Here is a 15565-nt window from a genome sequence, read left to right on the forward strand (position 1 = left end):
TGGACCACTCCAGCTTCCCTTGCCAGGCCGTGTAGATGGCAAGCTGCCTTCAGTACTTGATTCAGGAAATCTCGGATGACTGCGTCTCTGGCCTTTCACCCTTTGTTGTGCTTGCTCCCAACAAAAACACCACTGCAAACCCCCGTCGAAGGGCACTATCTGAAGCTCACTCGCTTGCTTTTTGAAGCTATTGTTTTACCATATTTCTCATGTTGTTTCTCCAGATCAGCCATTTGGATTCTCAGGAGTTATCCTTGACTTTATCTTGGTACCCCTTTCTCAAGTCTTCAATCTCAAAATAGACTCTTTTCTGCTCCCTTTCCAGTTTGTCTGCTCTATCTTTCTAAGAATCGACATCTAGTTTCCATTGATAACGTTCAGCTTCAAGTTCATTAACACTCTGTTTCAGCTCATTATTCACAGCTTCAAACTCTACCTTGACTATCTCAAGTTTAGAAGGGACAGGCTTGAGATGTTCCTCCATGGTCCTGGTGTCTTCACAGTCTGGCATCGGGATGCTATCATTCTTTCTCAATCTTCGCCACTCCATATAATCCGGAGTAAGCAGCATATCTCTGGCAGCCACGACATCCATCTGAGATACTTTCTTCCAAGACTCGGCTGCCTCTATGATCCTCTTCTTATAACTGTCACCGTGATACACAAACTCTGATGTAGATAATCTGTATGTTGCTGGGATAAACTGACGTGACCCATACTATCTAAGTGCCAACAACGGAGCATACCCAACTGCACCCCAAAGTCCAAGTAAGGTCATAGTGTCAGAATCCCCAAATCGGAAAAGAACATCATTGAGGAACAACCAGGGGGCTCTCCAAGTAATATCCCGGTCCTGAAGATGAGTGAAGACCTTCATCCATTCTTTCTTCGAAGCGTCTTCATGCCATTTCATAGTGATGAACTCTCCCAATGGTGAATAGGTAGTACTGAATCGACGGTAGGCAACCCCGTTAGTCTTCCAGAAGTGGCTGTGAATCCAGACTTGAATGAGCTGAACACATCCAATGAACCTTCCTCCACCAATTATTCTACAATGATTAAGAGACCGAAAGGTCTCGACTAAGATGGTCGGCGCTGGGTTGACTCGCCTTGGAAGTTGTTCAAATAGTTCTACTACGGCTGCGTCGATGCACCCCAAGGTCTTCGGAAAGATAATCAAACTGTACAGACCCAGTGCAAAAAGATCTATAGTCTTCCATTCATCAGGGTGGTTCTTCATTAGTTTCTTTATATGGATCCACTCGATTCATTCCCCGTTACCTTTGTGTCGAAGTCGATCAGTCACCCATTTTTCATCAACCCCTGTAAACTTAACTAGTCCGTTCTTGAAAGGCTGACTCTTGATGTGTTTGATATATGCCCTCTCTAGTCTGATGTTTTCGCAGTGCAGTAGGGTAGTATACTTTTCAATTGTGGGCACCATGTCCTCCCGGTTAAAGGTGAACAACTATATCTCGGGTTTCAGAATTGAATTAATGCTCGGAGCAGGGGCTCATCAGTCTTGACATGGAGTAAGAGGGCAATATCACCATATCGTTGGTTGAACTTCTGCTTTTTGTCATTCCCCCAACTGTCCCAAATATTTCACAGTTCTTGGACATCATTTTGTTTCAGGCTGACAGATGCGTAACTAACAAGCTTTGACACATAATTTCCCTGAAGAATGTCTCCCTTCTCTTTCTGAGTCTTCTCGGACCGTAGTCATGCCTCAGCGTTTTTAATCTCTTGTATTACAACACCTTTGTCCATTAATTCAGATTTATTTTGTGTTTAACAAACATTTTTTAAGGATCAATAACCTCTTGTTATGATACAAATGCTAGAAAATAAACACAAAGGCAAAAGAATTAGTAAAATAAAAATAAAAATAAAACGACGAAAGAAAAAAACACAAAAAAGAAAATGGTTAGGGTAAAAATATCTTAGGTTTTGGAATGTGGTTTCGGGGTAGGCTTTAATTCTCTATGGTTTCCCGGTTTAGGTTCTAAAAACGGTACCCGAGTTCTCCTTGTTGGTGTCCCCTTGGGCTTGCCAGACCCTTAGTCCTAAACCCATCACAGGCTTGTGTGGACTAAGTTAAACTCGAGAGGACACATTCCCTTATGCCCGCACGGTGAATAAATTCACACGAAGACATAAGGTATATGAATCCCGAAGGCTACTTGCTAGGCCCGCACGGTGAATAAATTCACACGAAGGCGTCGCTTTTACCCCCCACTTAAAATAGGGTTTAGAGCTCGGGTATAGAGCCTTAAATGAAAAAGATTTGAGGGCTGAAATCACGAGAAAACGATTAGTACAACTATTTACTCGAAAATATAATCAAAAAGTAAATAAAAAAGGATCGAAATGTTACCTTAAAATTTAAACTTACCCTTTTCGTTAAAAAGACAACTGAAATTACCTTAGCCTGACTCACTTACTTGTCCCCAGTGGAGTCGCCAAGCTGTCGCCACCGTCTTTCGGTTGGGCCCCGGAATTGGGCTTCGACTTGAAAAATGTGGATTGGAGTTATCACCGATCATTTATTTAAAACAAAATGGGTTGATCGGATACCCTATTTCTTACCTGATCTGCGTCTTTCCAAAGATGTGTCGGGTTCGGGAGTCGGTTACGGTCAAGGAAGGATTAGCACCCTTGAACCGTCCTTTCGGTACTACGTAATTTCCAGTTGTCTTTGATTAAGAAATTTGCAAGTTAAATTAAAAGGTAAAATTTGATCCGAATTACTTACCCTTAATGAGTTTACGGAAATACCCTTAAAAAATAAGATTTTAAAAGAAAATAATAATAATAAAAGAAAGTAACAAAACTAAAGAGTAAACCAAGGAAATAAATGAAACCAATAATAATAAACATAAAATAATTGGATGAAAAAAAATGAAATTGAATAAAATAAAATAAATAAAGATAAAATATATATACAAAAAGAATAAAAAATGTAAAGTGTTTTTTTAAAAAGAAAAATAATAATAATAGCAAAGAAATTAAAAATATAATGAAAATAAATAAATAGTATAAATAAAATAATAAAAAATATATATAAAAATATAAAAATGTATGTATAATATAATAATAATAATAATAAATAAATAAATAATATACATATAATATTAACTAAAAAAATAGTAATCATAGAAATATAAAATAAAGTAAAGTAAGAATATATATATATAACGTTAGGAAAATATAGTAAAAAAAATAATAAATAAGTAAACATAGATAAAAAAAATAATAATATAATATATATATATATAATAATAAAAAAATAATATAATATAACGCAAAGAAAAATGAAAAAAAATTATAATAAATAAATAAATAAAATATAATTAAATATATAAATATAAATAATAAGGGTTAAATTAAAATAAAAAATGAATTAGGGGTCAAAATTAAAAGTCAATCAAAGAAAAAAACGACAAAACACGCGGATCTACACGACCCGTTTATAAAAATCCGAATAGTTTTTCAAAAACACAAGCCTCAGAGACTAGATCTACAAAAATAGATCTAGAAAACGCCCCTGTTCATCGGCCAAAAACACTTCTCTCAGTTTTCTTTCGAAATCAAAACACAGTAAGGGTAAGGAAAAATAACATGCGAAGGTATGAACTTTACCTTTCAAAATATAAATGCTTCGAAAAATAGCTACGAGTTGCTTGTAATTTTTTGCTTGGTATTTCGTATATCCTTCTCTTTCTGAGTCTTCTCGGACCGTAGTCATGCCTCAGCGTTTTTAATCTCTTGTATTACAACCACCTTTGTCCATTAATTCGGATTTATTTTGTGTTTAACAAGCGTTTTTTATGGATCAATAACATCTTGTTATGATGTAAATGCTAGAAAACAAACACAAAGGCAAAAGGATTAGTAAAATAAAAATAAAAATAAAATTACGAAAGAAAAAAACACAAAAAAGAAAATGGTTAGGGTAAAAATATCTTAGGTTTTGGAATGTGGTTTCGGGGTAGGCTTTAATTCTCTATGGTTTCCCGGTTTAGGTTCTAAAAACGGTACCCGAGTTCTCCTTGTTGGTGTCCCCTTGGGCTTGCCAGACCCTTAGTCCTAAACCCATCACAGGCTTGTGTGGACTAAGTTAAACTCGAGAGGACACATTCCTTTATGCCCGCACGGTGAATAAATTCACACGAAGACATAAGGTATATGAATCCCGAAGGCTACTTGCTAGGCCCGCACGGTGAATAAATTCACACGAAGGCGTCGCTTTTACCCCACTTAAAATAGGGTTTAGAGCTCAGGTATAGAGCCTTAAATGAAAAAGATTTGAGGGCTGAAATCACGAGAAAACGATTAGTACAACTATTTACTCAAAAATATAATCAAAAATAAATAAAAAAGGATCGAAATGTTATCTTAAAATTTAAACTTACCCTTTTCGTTAAAAAAGACAACTGAAATTACCTTAGCCTGACTCACTTACCTGTCCCCAGTGGAGTCGCCAAGCTGTCGCCACCGTCTTTCGGTTGGGCCCCGGAATTGGGCTTCGACTTGAAAAATGTGGATTGGAGTTGCCACCGATCATTTATTTAAAACAAATGGGTTGATCGGATACCCTATTTCTTACCTGATCTGCGTCTTTCCAAAGATGTGTCGGGTTCGGGAGTCGGTTACGGTCAAGGAAGGATTAGCACCCTTGAACCGTCCTTTCGGTACTACGTAATTTCCAGTTGTCTTTGATTAAGAAATTTGCAAGTTAATTAAAAGGTAAAATTGTGATCCGAATTACTTACCTTAATGAGTTTACGGAAATACCCTTAAAAAATAAGATTTTAAAAGAAAATAATAATAAAAGAAAGTAAAAACTAAGAGTAAACCAAAGAAAAAAATGAAACCAATAATAATAACATAAAATAATTGGATGAAAAAAATGAAATTGAATAAATAAAATAAATAAATAAAGATAAAATATATATACAAAAAGAATAAAAAATGTAAAGTGTTTTTTTAAAAAGAAAAATAATAATAATAGCAAAGAAATTAAAAATATAATGAAAATTAATAAATAGTATAAATAAAATAATAAAAAATATATATAAAAATATAAAAATGTATGTATAATATAATAATAATAATAATAAATAAATAAATACATACATAATATTAACTAAAAAAATAGTAATCATAGAAATATAAAATAAAGTAAAGTAAGAATATATATATATAACGTTAGGAAAATATAGTAAAAAAACATAGTAAATAAGTAAACATAGATAAAAAAAATAATAATATATATATATATAATAATGGAAAATAATATAATATACGTAAAGAAAAATGAAAAAAATTATAATAAATAAATAAATATAATAAATATACATATAAATAATAAGAGTTAAATTAAAATAAAAAATGAATTAGGGGTCAAAATTAAAAGTCAATCGAAGAAAAAACGACAAAACACACGGTCCACACGACCCGTTTATAAAAATCCGAATAGTTTTTCAAAAACACAAGTCTCGGGGACTAGATCTACAAAAATAGATCTCGAAAACGCCTCCGTTCATCGGCCAAAAACACTTCTCTCAGTTTTCGTTCGAAATCAAAACACAGCAAGGGTAAGGAAAAATAACATGCGAATGTATGAACTTTACCTTTCAAAATATAAATGCTTCGAAAAATAGCTACGAGTTACTTGTAATTTTTTGCTTGGTATTTCGTATATCCTCCTCCGAATGTATTACAATAGTGAGTTACAATGGCTATTTATAGTGCTTGTGGATCCTATCTTTAGGAGTTTAAATCATAGTAGAACTCTATCCTATTTTTAGGAGTTTAAATCCTAGCAAAATTCTATCATATTTTTAGGAGTCTGAATCTTAGTTCTCTGCATAGATATATATATAGGCACATACTATTAATTATTATACAATGAACTCAAAGTGAATATTTATAGATGAACAACGAACTATCATTTCCCTCTGACTTTTCTTTGCCAAGTGGAAATAATTAATCGAAAGGACAAACATAAATTGCAGCAAGTCTAAAGCTGCACAGAAAAAGTCATATTCATGCAACAACCTTACCCATAATTACATCCTCATAGCTCTCCCTGCCTAAACAAACAAGTTAGACCATACCCTATTCTAAAACTAATTGCACTAATGCAGGGAAAAGTCAACACTGGTGATGTTATTGATAATAACAAATGAATTCACCGACGATTCAATTTCTTTTAATTTGAACGAAGAGTCGTGATGAATAATTATATGATTAATATTCAATGTTTGTGTATCATGTCTTCATAAGGAAGGAGGAGTGAAAGAAGGGCCAAAGATGACTGAGATAGGTTTAAAGATCCTTCTCTCGGTCTCGGTCGAGAAATTTATAGTAATTTTTATGGTAGATAACGTAGCATATCAAAGATTGTATTAAAAGGGTCACAATTTTTTGAATGGTGCACAATTATTGAATCCTAGTGTGGACTAAAATAAGAAATTTTCAACACTCATAAATAAAGAAAACGTGTCATTATTCATTTTCAACTATCATATAATATTGATGTTATCTAATAATTTTTTTATTAATATGGAGTAAATACAAGATAATATTTGTTTAAAAAAATTCTCAACCTCTCAATATTGGACGTTTACATCCCTAATATCTATGGTGCTCGAACCCGGGTCTTTAACAAAATAATAACAATTCTTTTACCACAGAGGTCACTTGCTTTGTGCATCTAATAAGTTAACTAAATGTTAGAAATAGGGTGGGGGTGTAGCCGTGCCATGAAAGGTGGATTCATTTTAAATTTTCAAGTATTTGTTTAAAGAAATCTGTCAACCTTTTGATATTGGACGTTTACACCCTTAATATCTATGGTTTTAGCTGAAAATATCAGCGCCTGATTTGTTTATTTGGAATAACAACGTGATTTTGTGTTAGGAGGACGAATTTGAATTTGTAAAATTTTATAGTATAAACTTAAACTTATAAAATTCTAAAACTCTAAGAAGAGTAAAAATATATTTTTAATAAAAAAAAATATAAAATATATAATAATTTTAAACTTTTAAGATACGATCGTCTTATCTGTGCCGTTGAAGTTCATCCCTAACACAAATTAGTTTATTTCAGTAATTAAATGAATCGTTATTGTTTCTAGAGGTTACGAATTAGAACACTAATAGTAGGGTAATAAATATTCAATATTAAATAATTAAAAATATTTAAAACAAATATTACTTTATACTCCTCTTTTTAACTTAATAAAAAAATCCATCGCTGGACAACACATTGCTGCATTTCATGCGTCGCCATGAAAGTTAGTGGGAAACATGATTATGAAAAACAAAACAGCTAAAACCTTTAATTCAACAACCATATCACTTTCGTTTGGTCGAAGAAGCACTTGGAAATGAGTTGAGGTTACCAGAAAGTCCCACAGAGTTCGATAAAGAATAGGATAAATTACGTGTTTATCACTTAAACTATCAATTTTAGCTCGTTTTAGTATTTAAACTTTTGATTTTTTTTATTCAAAATCATACCTAAAGTTTAGTTTTTGTTTCATTTTAATATCTCGTTCAAAATTTAACGTTAAATTTTGAAAAAAAATGAAAGTTTAAGTACTAAAACGGATAAAAAAAAATGATAGTTTAAGTATTACACGCGTTAAGTTTTTAATAAATGGTACTAAAATGAAACAAAAACTAAAGTTTATGTATGATTTTAAAAAGTTAAAAGTTTAGATACTAAAACGGATCAAAATTGATAGTTTAGAAACTAATTACATAGTTTACACCTAAAGAATAAGTCATTTTTGTTCCTTTCTTGTCTGGACTTAATTGAACAAAGTTAGAGATCGAGGGCTGATTAATTTTCGAAGCAGCCCACTTGATAGATTTTAGTTCAAATATGAATATTTAAATGGGCTGCCAAACCAATAATGGATTGTTGATAATCTTTACATTTACATATCATTCAACTTATCTTCGTATAAATATAAACCAAACCTATATAAAAATTTGTCATGTTTTTTATTTCGTATAGGGGAAGGTAATTTGATGGCGTCAGCTTGTTTGATCACCATGGTTATGTCGCTTGATGACAACATGTTAATTAATCAAAGTTCTCAACAATATGTGATGTAAACCCTAGAAAGAAACGACGATTGTAAGCAAAGATAGATCGAGGGAATGGTTGAAGACAATCGTCCGAATAACAACACCTTGCCAACCCCGAATAATAACACCTTGCCAACAATATGGCCGATACTGAAATTTCCCTGCACATTATATGTAATGCAGAAACGCATCAACGAACATTGAATTTTCAAGGGACAACTGCTCCCAGTAGCCTCCTTTGATCCATCCCTTAAACAAAGACATGACACGGTAATCTTTGCAGTTATATCATCTTAGTATTTCATTTTGGACACATACTCGAATTCGACAATAACCCGAATCCAAATAACAGAACATAGTTTGACAGCATTGCAGCTAGAACAATATACAATAGGCAAATTTCAACCAAGATCATATCTCCAGCCAGATTGTGACATTACTAATTTCCGCAAAGCTTTAGCACCATACTTATTTCTGACAACATACGAAAGTGAAGGGGAACTTACCTTACATAAATGCACAATGGGATCTCAGCTTTTACAATAACATGAAAAATGTAAAACAAAGGGAGAAAGGAACAGCACAAGAATCAGTTCTGGATGTAAACAGATCATTTGCAAGGGTTACAGATCCAGTCATACACTCCTAACAAAACCATAATAAAGTTCTCCGAGTATAATCGTGTCCGTATATAACCCAGAAGCGCTTTGCTTGCTGATATATTACAATTACCATGTAAGGAGCTCCTCCGAATGTGATCAATTGACTTTATTGTATACTCGCTTACCCCGGTATATAACAGCAGCAAGGACACCAAAAACAAGTCCAAGCCAATCTTGGAATCTGTTTCTATTACTAAAACATGATAGAGATTTGAGTCAATTTGGAAATATTCTACAACTGCTTTATTTTCTTGTCTAAATAAACTTGAATCCGCTGAAAATTCAATATCGCCCATAGAAACTGACGAAATCCAATCTCTGGCCATAGCACTGATGGAGAATACAAGTAACAGTTTGCACTCTGCCATAAAAGGAAATTGCTCAAGCGTGTCTCACCAGAAGTACGTACTATGATATCAGGATCGGGTGCAAACGCCATATACATATGTTTCTCGATATCAGTAAGTTTAATAAGGTTAGTGTTTTCATCTGGTTCATTCCCTCCATTTGAATTGAGTAGAGTGATTTCATCCCATTTTTCTTCACAAGATTCTTGAACGGCATGCACAATCTCATTGGTGGAAGTGTAGGCAACACAAATAGATAGAATTGCTTTGGAATTCTTAGCAGTGGCAAGCATAGCTCTCTCAGCTGCCAACCTAACTGGTTCATTCAGGAGTTTAAGGTTCCCGGAAAAGTAAACTCTAATACCGTACCGATTGACAATGCTCTCTTCCATGAGTAACTCTTCAATCTTGTCTAGCATCAAGTCCATCAAAGATTGAACCTCTTCAGGACTTCTCTTGAAATTCTCGATGCTGAAGGCATAGACTGTTACATACCTCACACCAAGTTCGTAGCAGTACTTTAGCATAGACATGAGAGCTGAATATCCGACTTTATGGCCGGCTCCGTGCATCAAATTCCCACCTCTTTGTGTATCTCCGATTCCCGTCCATGATGAATGCAATATGATTAGGAATGGGACCAACAGAAAGAACGTAAAAAATGTATTTCCGCAGGAAACTAACTATGTTGTCATACATCTGCATCACTCTCTCGGTAATTCTTTCCATTTCAAAACCTTATCAAGATTTGAAATATGCAAAACCTGACAAAAACTGAAGTCCGGTTCATAACATAATACATATGGAAAAATTCGACAATCTGATCAACCAAACGTGATGCGAGTATTATGCGATGTTTTAGCTCATTGAATATTTTAAAACATGGTCAATAGTTTAGACATTGAAAACGTCTTTTCAAAGTGAAGTTGGCAAATTCGAAGCTAATGTTTGAACTCCTTGCATTAGACCTAAACCTAGACGGCGTAGTTGAAGTCCTTAAATAGTTTTTGTGGCTCATGGTAACTAGAGAACCATAAAAGGATAGAGACCAGGAAATTGTATAATAGCCTATTGTGAACCTAAAAAGATAACTGATGGAAACATATATATCTTTAAGCAACAAAGCGTACTGCAGCAACCACTATCCAGCTTTAAGGCAGAGGCCCAGAACAGATCATATTATAGATACAAAGACCTAAAATATTTTTCAAACACATTGAACCAAACTAACTTAACTGTTTAGGTCCGTTGCCTCGACGAAACATGCAAATTCGAAGAGAATTCGTCATTGAAGTAGTACCAAACAGGTAAATGATTACATGAAGAAGGATAAGTATGGAAACCCTTTTGACCAAGAAGAACTTGGAGCATACAAAAACAGTTGTAAAAAGGAAAACAAGGAACAGCATGCATATTCTTTAGTTTAAAATAAAGAAAAGTTCAAAACTTTAAGAATAAAGGCACAAGAACAGTACCCAATGTCTAATTAAGCATCAAAATCCATACTTTTTCTAGAAATTAAACACCCACTACAAACAATAACATTCTAAAATTGGCCCATCACCCAAACTTAAAAAATACAGCATTGGTTCTAAAAAGACATCCTTTTCCCCCTTTTTCAATCAAATCAAAAGATGCAGAACAATAAATTCAGATTTCAGGACTCATTTACCCCTCCAATCATTTTCAAAGCATTAATTAGTTTACCTTCGGGTGCTGGATCTGTCGGTTTAAAGAAACCCAAATTTGGTTCTCCCTGTTTCTTTGACTTGCAGGAAGCGGAGAGCTTTGCTGCTGGAGGAGTCAGACAGAGACCTAGCTCAACTAAACCACTAGAAAGTCAGAGATTTCCTTTTGTTTATATTCGATCACGGAGAGATCTTCGTCTAGCGGGATTAGATGTGGGTCCTGTTTTGAACGGTTGAGATGATCGGCATCTAACAACCAACGGCCAACGATCAGTGATCGTTTACTAAAAATGGAATTCGGGCTTAATCACGGTTCTGCTATCTGTAGTTAGGGCTTTGTAGAAGATTAATTCCCAAACCAGTTGCCTCGAAAGTTAAAAGGTGTAATTCTGGTTTTAGTCCTTCTACTTTTCCGAAATTTAGACATTAATTTCCCACTTTAATTTGAAAAAATAACATATTTTAATTTTTGTAATACTAATAATAGTTAAAAATTTAGGGTTAAGTACATAAATGATTCTCCGACTATAGGGTATTACTTTATTAAGTCTCTTGATTATTAAAAGTTATAAAATGGTCATTCAATTATAAAGTGTCGTTTTGTTCCAAAATGATCATTTGACTATTCATTATATTCCAAACTCGTCATTTTCTGTTACAAAAGTGACAATATTATGGGATAAACGTTAACCTACTGACTGTGATATGATAAAATATGATCTCATAATCTCAAACAACTATCAGATCTCAGTCATCATGTTAACGTTCAACTTAGAAAATGGTCAATTTTTTTAACGGAAAATGACGAGTTTGGAACATAATGAATAGTCAGACAATCATTTTATAATTTTTAATAGTCGAGGGACTTAATAAAGCAATATTCTATAGTTAGAGGGTTATTTTATAACTTTTAATAATCGATGGACTTAATAAAATAGTACCCTTAGTTGGAGGACCATTTGTATACTTTACCCGCTATTATATTGTAAGTGATACTTAACACGGTTAAAGCGTTGCAATGAGTTAAAAATAATAATTTTAAACCTTATGTTTATATATAAATTTATTGTTGATTAAATATATTTGGTTAGATTTATGTGATAAGATGATATTAATTTCTTTTATATCATTATTATAATTATAGTAACTAGTTAAAGAATTAAATTATACCAAATCAAAACAAAAATAGGGTAAATTACACATTTAGTATCTAAACTATCAGTTTTAGCATCTAAACTTTTAATTTTTTTCAAAACCATACTTAACATTTAGTTTTTGTTTCATTTTAGTACACACCGTTAAAAACTTAACGTATTTAGTACCTAAAGTATTAGTTTTTATCCGTTTTAATACTTAAACTTTCAATTTTTATCAAAACCTAACGTTAAATTTTGGACGAGATACTAAAATGAAATAAAAAACTAAACTTTAAGTATGATTTTGAAAATTTTAAAAGTTTAGGTACTAATACATAATTTACTCATAAAAATATTGACCAACAAGTATCGGGTGTGAGTGTAGTGATAAGATACATCATACTCTCGATTAAAGAAATCGGATTCGATTTATAAAATTAACATCGGATTTGCATCATATTTCTTACATAATTTTCGTCAATCAAGCTTGTAATTTAAAACGTCCCATAACCATATCATTGTTGTCGAAGTTGGGGAAGAAATGAAGCAGGAATTCTTTGTATTCAAAGCTCTATAAACTGCAGCCTCGCCGATGAGAGATTTAGCCGGCTCTATAATGCTATCATCGGAGGGGGCAATGAAGAAGCCGAACGACGTTCGAGCAACCTTCGAGTTCGTCACAACCCGATGTTCGACACTCTTCAGCTTGTCGTTACTGATAATCTATGCAACTCAAGCACGAGCAAACAGATAACATACCTGTAACGTGCTGCCTATGTTAACCACGAGCGCATTGCGCAATGGCTCGACGCCGACCCATTGCCGATCGTGGAAGACTTGGAGGCCGTTTACGTCTCCCTGGTGGAGAATGGTTAAGAGTTGGGCGTCGCATGCTTAGATATCCCCAGAGTCAAACTCGGGTCGTGACAGGGCGGGTAATGGTTAACTGATAGTAGTGTAGATTCAGTTAGTTTGTCCCCCAAAGTATCCGGGTTCTAGCCCCAAGCCTTCGGCAAGTAACTCCAGGATCCTTGAACCCAGTTTCTTTGCTTCGATTGTGTATGTTGCCACTACTTGCCTACAAAAACTTTTGTGCTGAGAAAACGAAAGAATGATAACTATATATAAGAGAGAAAATGCATGGGTTTTACTTTGGCATGATACCAAAATATTTAGGGTAAACTATACATTTAGTATCCAAACTATTAATTTTGATCCGTTTTTGTACCTAAACTTTTTTTTTTTTTTCAAAATCATACGTAATGTTTAGTTTTCATTTCAGTTTAGTGGACACCATTAAAAACTTAACACGTTTAGTACTTAAACTATTAGTTTTGGTCCGTTTTAATACCTAAACTTTTTTTTAAAACTTAACATTAAATTTTGAAAATGGTACTAAAATGAAACAAAAATAAAGTTTTTAATGGGGTACTCAAATGAAAAAAAAACTAAATTTTAGGTATGATTTTGAAAAAAATTAAAGTTTAGATACTAAAAATGACTTTGGTCTCTATCTTTTTTTTGGAATAATCTAACTCAAAATATTTCATTTTAGAATAAAATAATATTTGATTAGAGGAAACTGTTAGGTAACTAACGATTTATATTTGTCACTTATGTGATATATCTTATGTTCCCAAAATGATGATGTCACACATGACATGCGTTCAAAGTGATAACATGAAAAATATTACATGTACATAAGTGATAACGTGACACATATTATTATATATATACGAGTGATGGCATAACACATGATATTTCGTCACTTTAGACACATAGAACTTGCTATGTCAATGATAAACGTTGGTCATTAATCAATTAACAATTTTCAGAAGCATTTTGTTCTAAAATGACACATTGGGATCAAAGTACTTGAAAGAAATAAGGATCGAAAATGATTATTTTATCATGGGTGAATTTTGGAATTTTGCCTTTTTAATTTTACCTGTATCTAATTGGCTTTTGAGGCCAGAGTTTGATACAGTCTTCCAAAGGATGCAAGGGTGTCTTAGATTGTCACGCCAATGGTAAACCATTTCCCTAGGATAGTTTACACTGCTCGCCAAAAGCCTGCAGCTTTCGTTTGGATCCTGGGAAAAAGCATGGCCTTATCCTCATCAGGCATCTCAAAGAACTCCTTCAACACATCCATGCTTTCATCCATCAGATCTTCATCAATTCCATGGTTAACAACCTGCAGTTTACAAACACCAACAATGAAGCAACATATCAAAATCTGCAGAAGATACTGATGAGAATTTTTTTCCCTGTAAAAATCCATAGTCTTGGCTAGCTTTCAAAATCTGGTGAATGATGCGGGTTCGATTTTGACCCACGGCGTTGCTCAGATCGATTACTGGGATGGTTTTGCAAGTGGGAACGATAAGGTTGCCGGGCCTTGTTTCTGGTGGGAAAATATATGAATCAGGCAAAGTTTTGTGTTTTTACCGGCTTGAAACTAGCTTCTCCATCTCTTGAATGTCTGGGTTTTTTTTTTGTTAATCGTGTTCGCTGTCCTATGCAGCTAATTCTTGTCTTGTACTAATAATCAGCACCTGTTACGAGTCGCTTAAGGCTTAGGTCATCCATGAAATCAGACTGCTATAAAAGATACAAGATCTATACTAATCTGATATGCTCACATGCCTCTAAAATATTAAGACATTGCAATCTGAGTGGGCAATGAATGACCAGACCTGAACATTCCATTAAGTTATTATTATCTAGGGTAAAGTATAGAAATTATCCTTCAATTATAGGATCTTACTTTGTTGAGTACCCGATTCATCCCTTTTTATTAAAAAAAATTGACAGCGGTCTGAGCTGAATGTTAATCTACTGTATGACATTTGATAAAATTTGATCCCAAAATATCTTAAACGACTATCATATCTAAGACAACATACTAATATCCAACTCAGACTGTCATCAATTTTTTGAAGAAAAAAGATGAGTTTAAAACATAATGAATAGTCAGATGGCCATTTTGTAACTTTTGATAGTCGAGAGACTCAACAAAATAACATCCTAAAGTTGAGGGATCATTTTATAACTTTTTTTATAGTCGATAGACTCAATAAAATAATCTCCTATAGTCAAGATAGTATTTGTATACTTTACCTTCTTATCTATTAGGATTAGATGGAAATTTTAATAATATTATGAAAATGGGGGCTCTCCCAACAAATTTGGATCTCTCTTCATTTGAGCCTTTTTGCCATATGGGGCTGATTTTTGATAAGTCCATGTCCATAGCGAAATGAGTGTGAAAATGGGCTCTAAACATACCTTAAAATGGAATTCGCGTGCAGTCGAATCGAGATCTTTGTCACCAATGGTGATCATTTTCAATCTCAATCGACCAAACACGAACAAGCCCTGACACCGAGCCATCGAAGCAGAGGCTTCCGGACAAAGCTTATGTTCCCACGGAAAGAGATGGTGGTGTTGGGTTCAAATTCGAGTACGAGGCGATGGCTAGGTGGCCTCAAGGGTGGTGCTAGTACAGTTCAAAATGGCGATTGGCAATGGCATAAGATCAGCAGATGCATTGAAAGATGTTGTCATATTGGCTTTATGTTAAAGTGCATTAGGACCTTATAGCCACGGCCTACATGTTAA

General features: G+C 33.8%; 1 protein-coding gene and 1 pseudogene across 1 annotated transcript; both read right to left on the minus strand.

Annotated features, from left to right (window-relative positions):
- Nucleotides 1-8756: 8756 nt before the first annotated feature.
- LOC120131052 (dehydrodolichyl diphosphate synthase CPT3-like) lies at nucleotides 8757-10998 on the minus strand. Its single transcript, XM_039148157.1, is given in 3 exon segments — nucleotides 8757-9695; nucleotides 9697-9881; nucleotides 10825-10998. Coding segments are annotated over 2 exon segments (843 nt in total). The 5' UTR covers nucleotides 9847-9881; nucleotides 10825-10998; the 3' UTR covers nucleotides 8757-9002.
- A 1385-nt stretch (nucleotides 10999-12383) lies between these two features.
- Nucleotides 12384-14415, minus strand: LOC120130466 (annotated as a pseudogene).
- Between the last annotated feature and the right edge of the window lie 1150 nt (nucleotides 14416-15565).

This window comes from Hibiscus syriacus, unplaced genomic scaffold, assembly GCF_006381635.1.
Source record: "Hibiscus syriacus cultivar Baekdansim isolate YM2019G1 unplaced genomic scaffold, ASM638163v2 tig00110548_pilon, whole genome shotgun sequence".
Taxonomy (NCBI): domain Eukaryota; kingdom Viridiplantae; phylum Streptophyta; class Magnoliopsida; order Malvales; family Malvaceae; genus Hibiscus; species Hibiscus syriacus.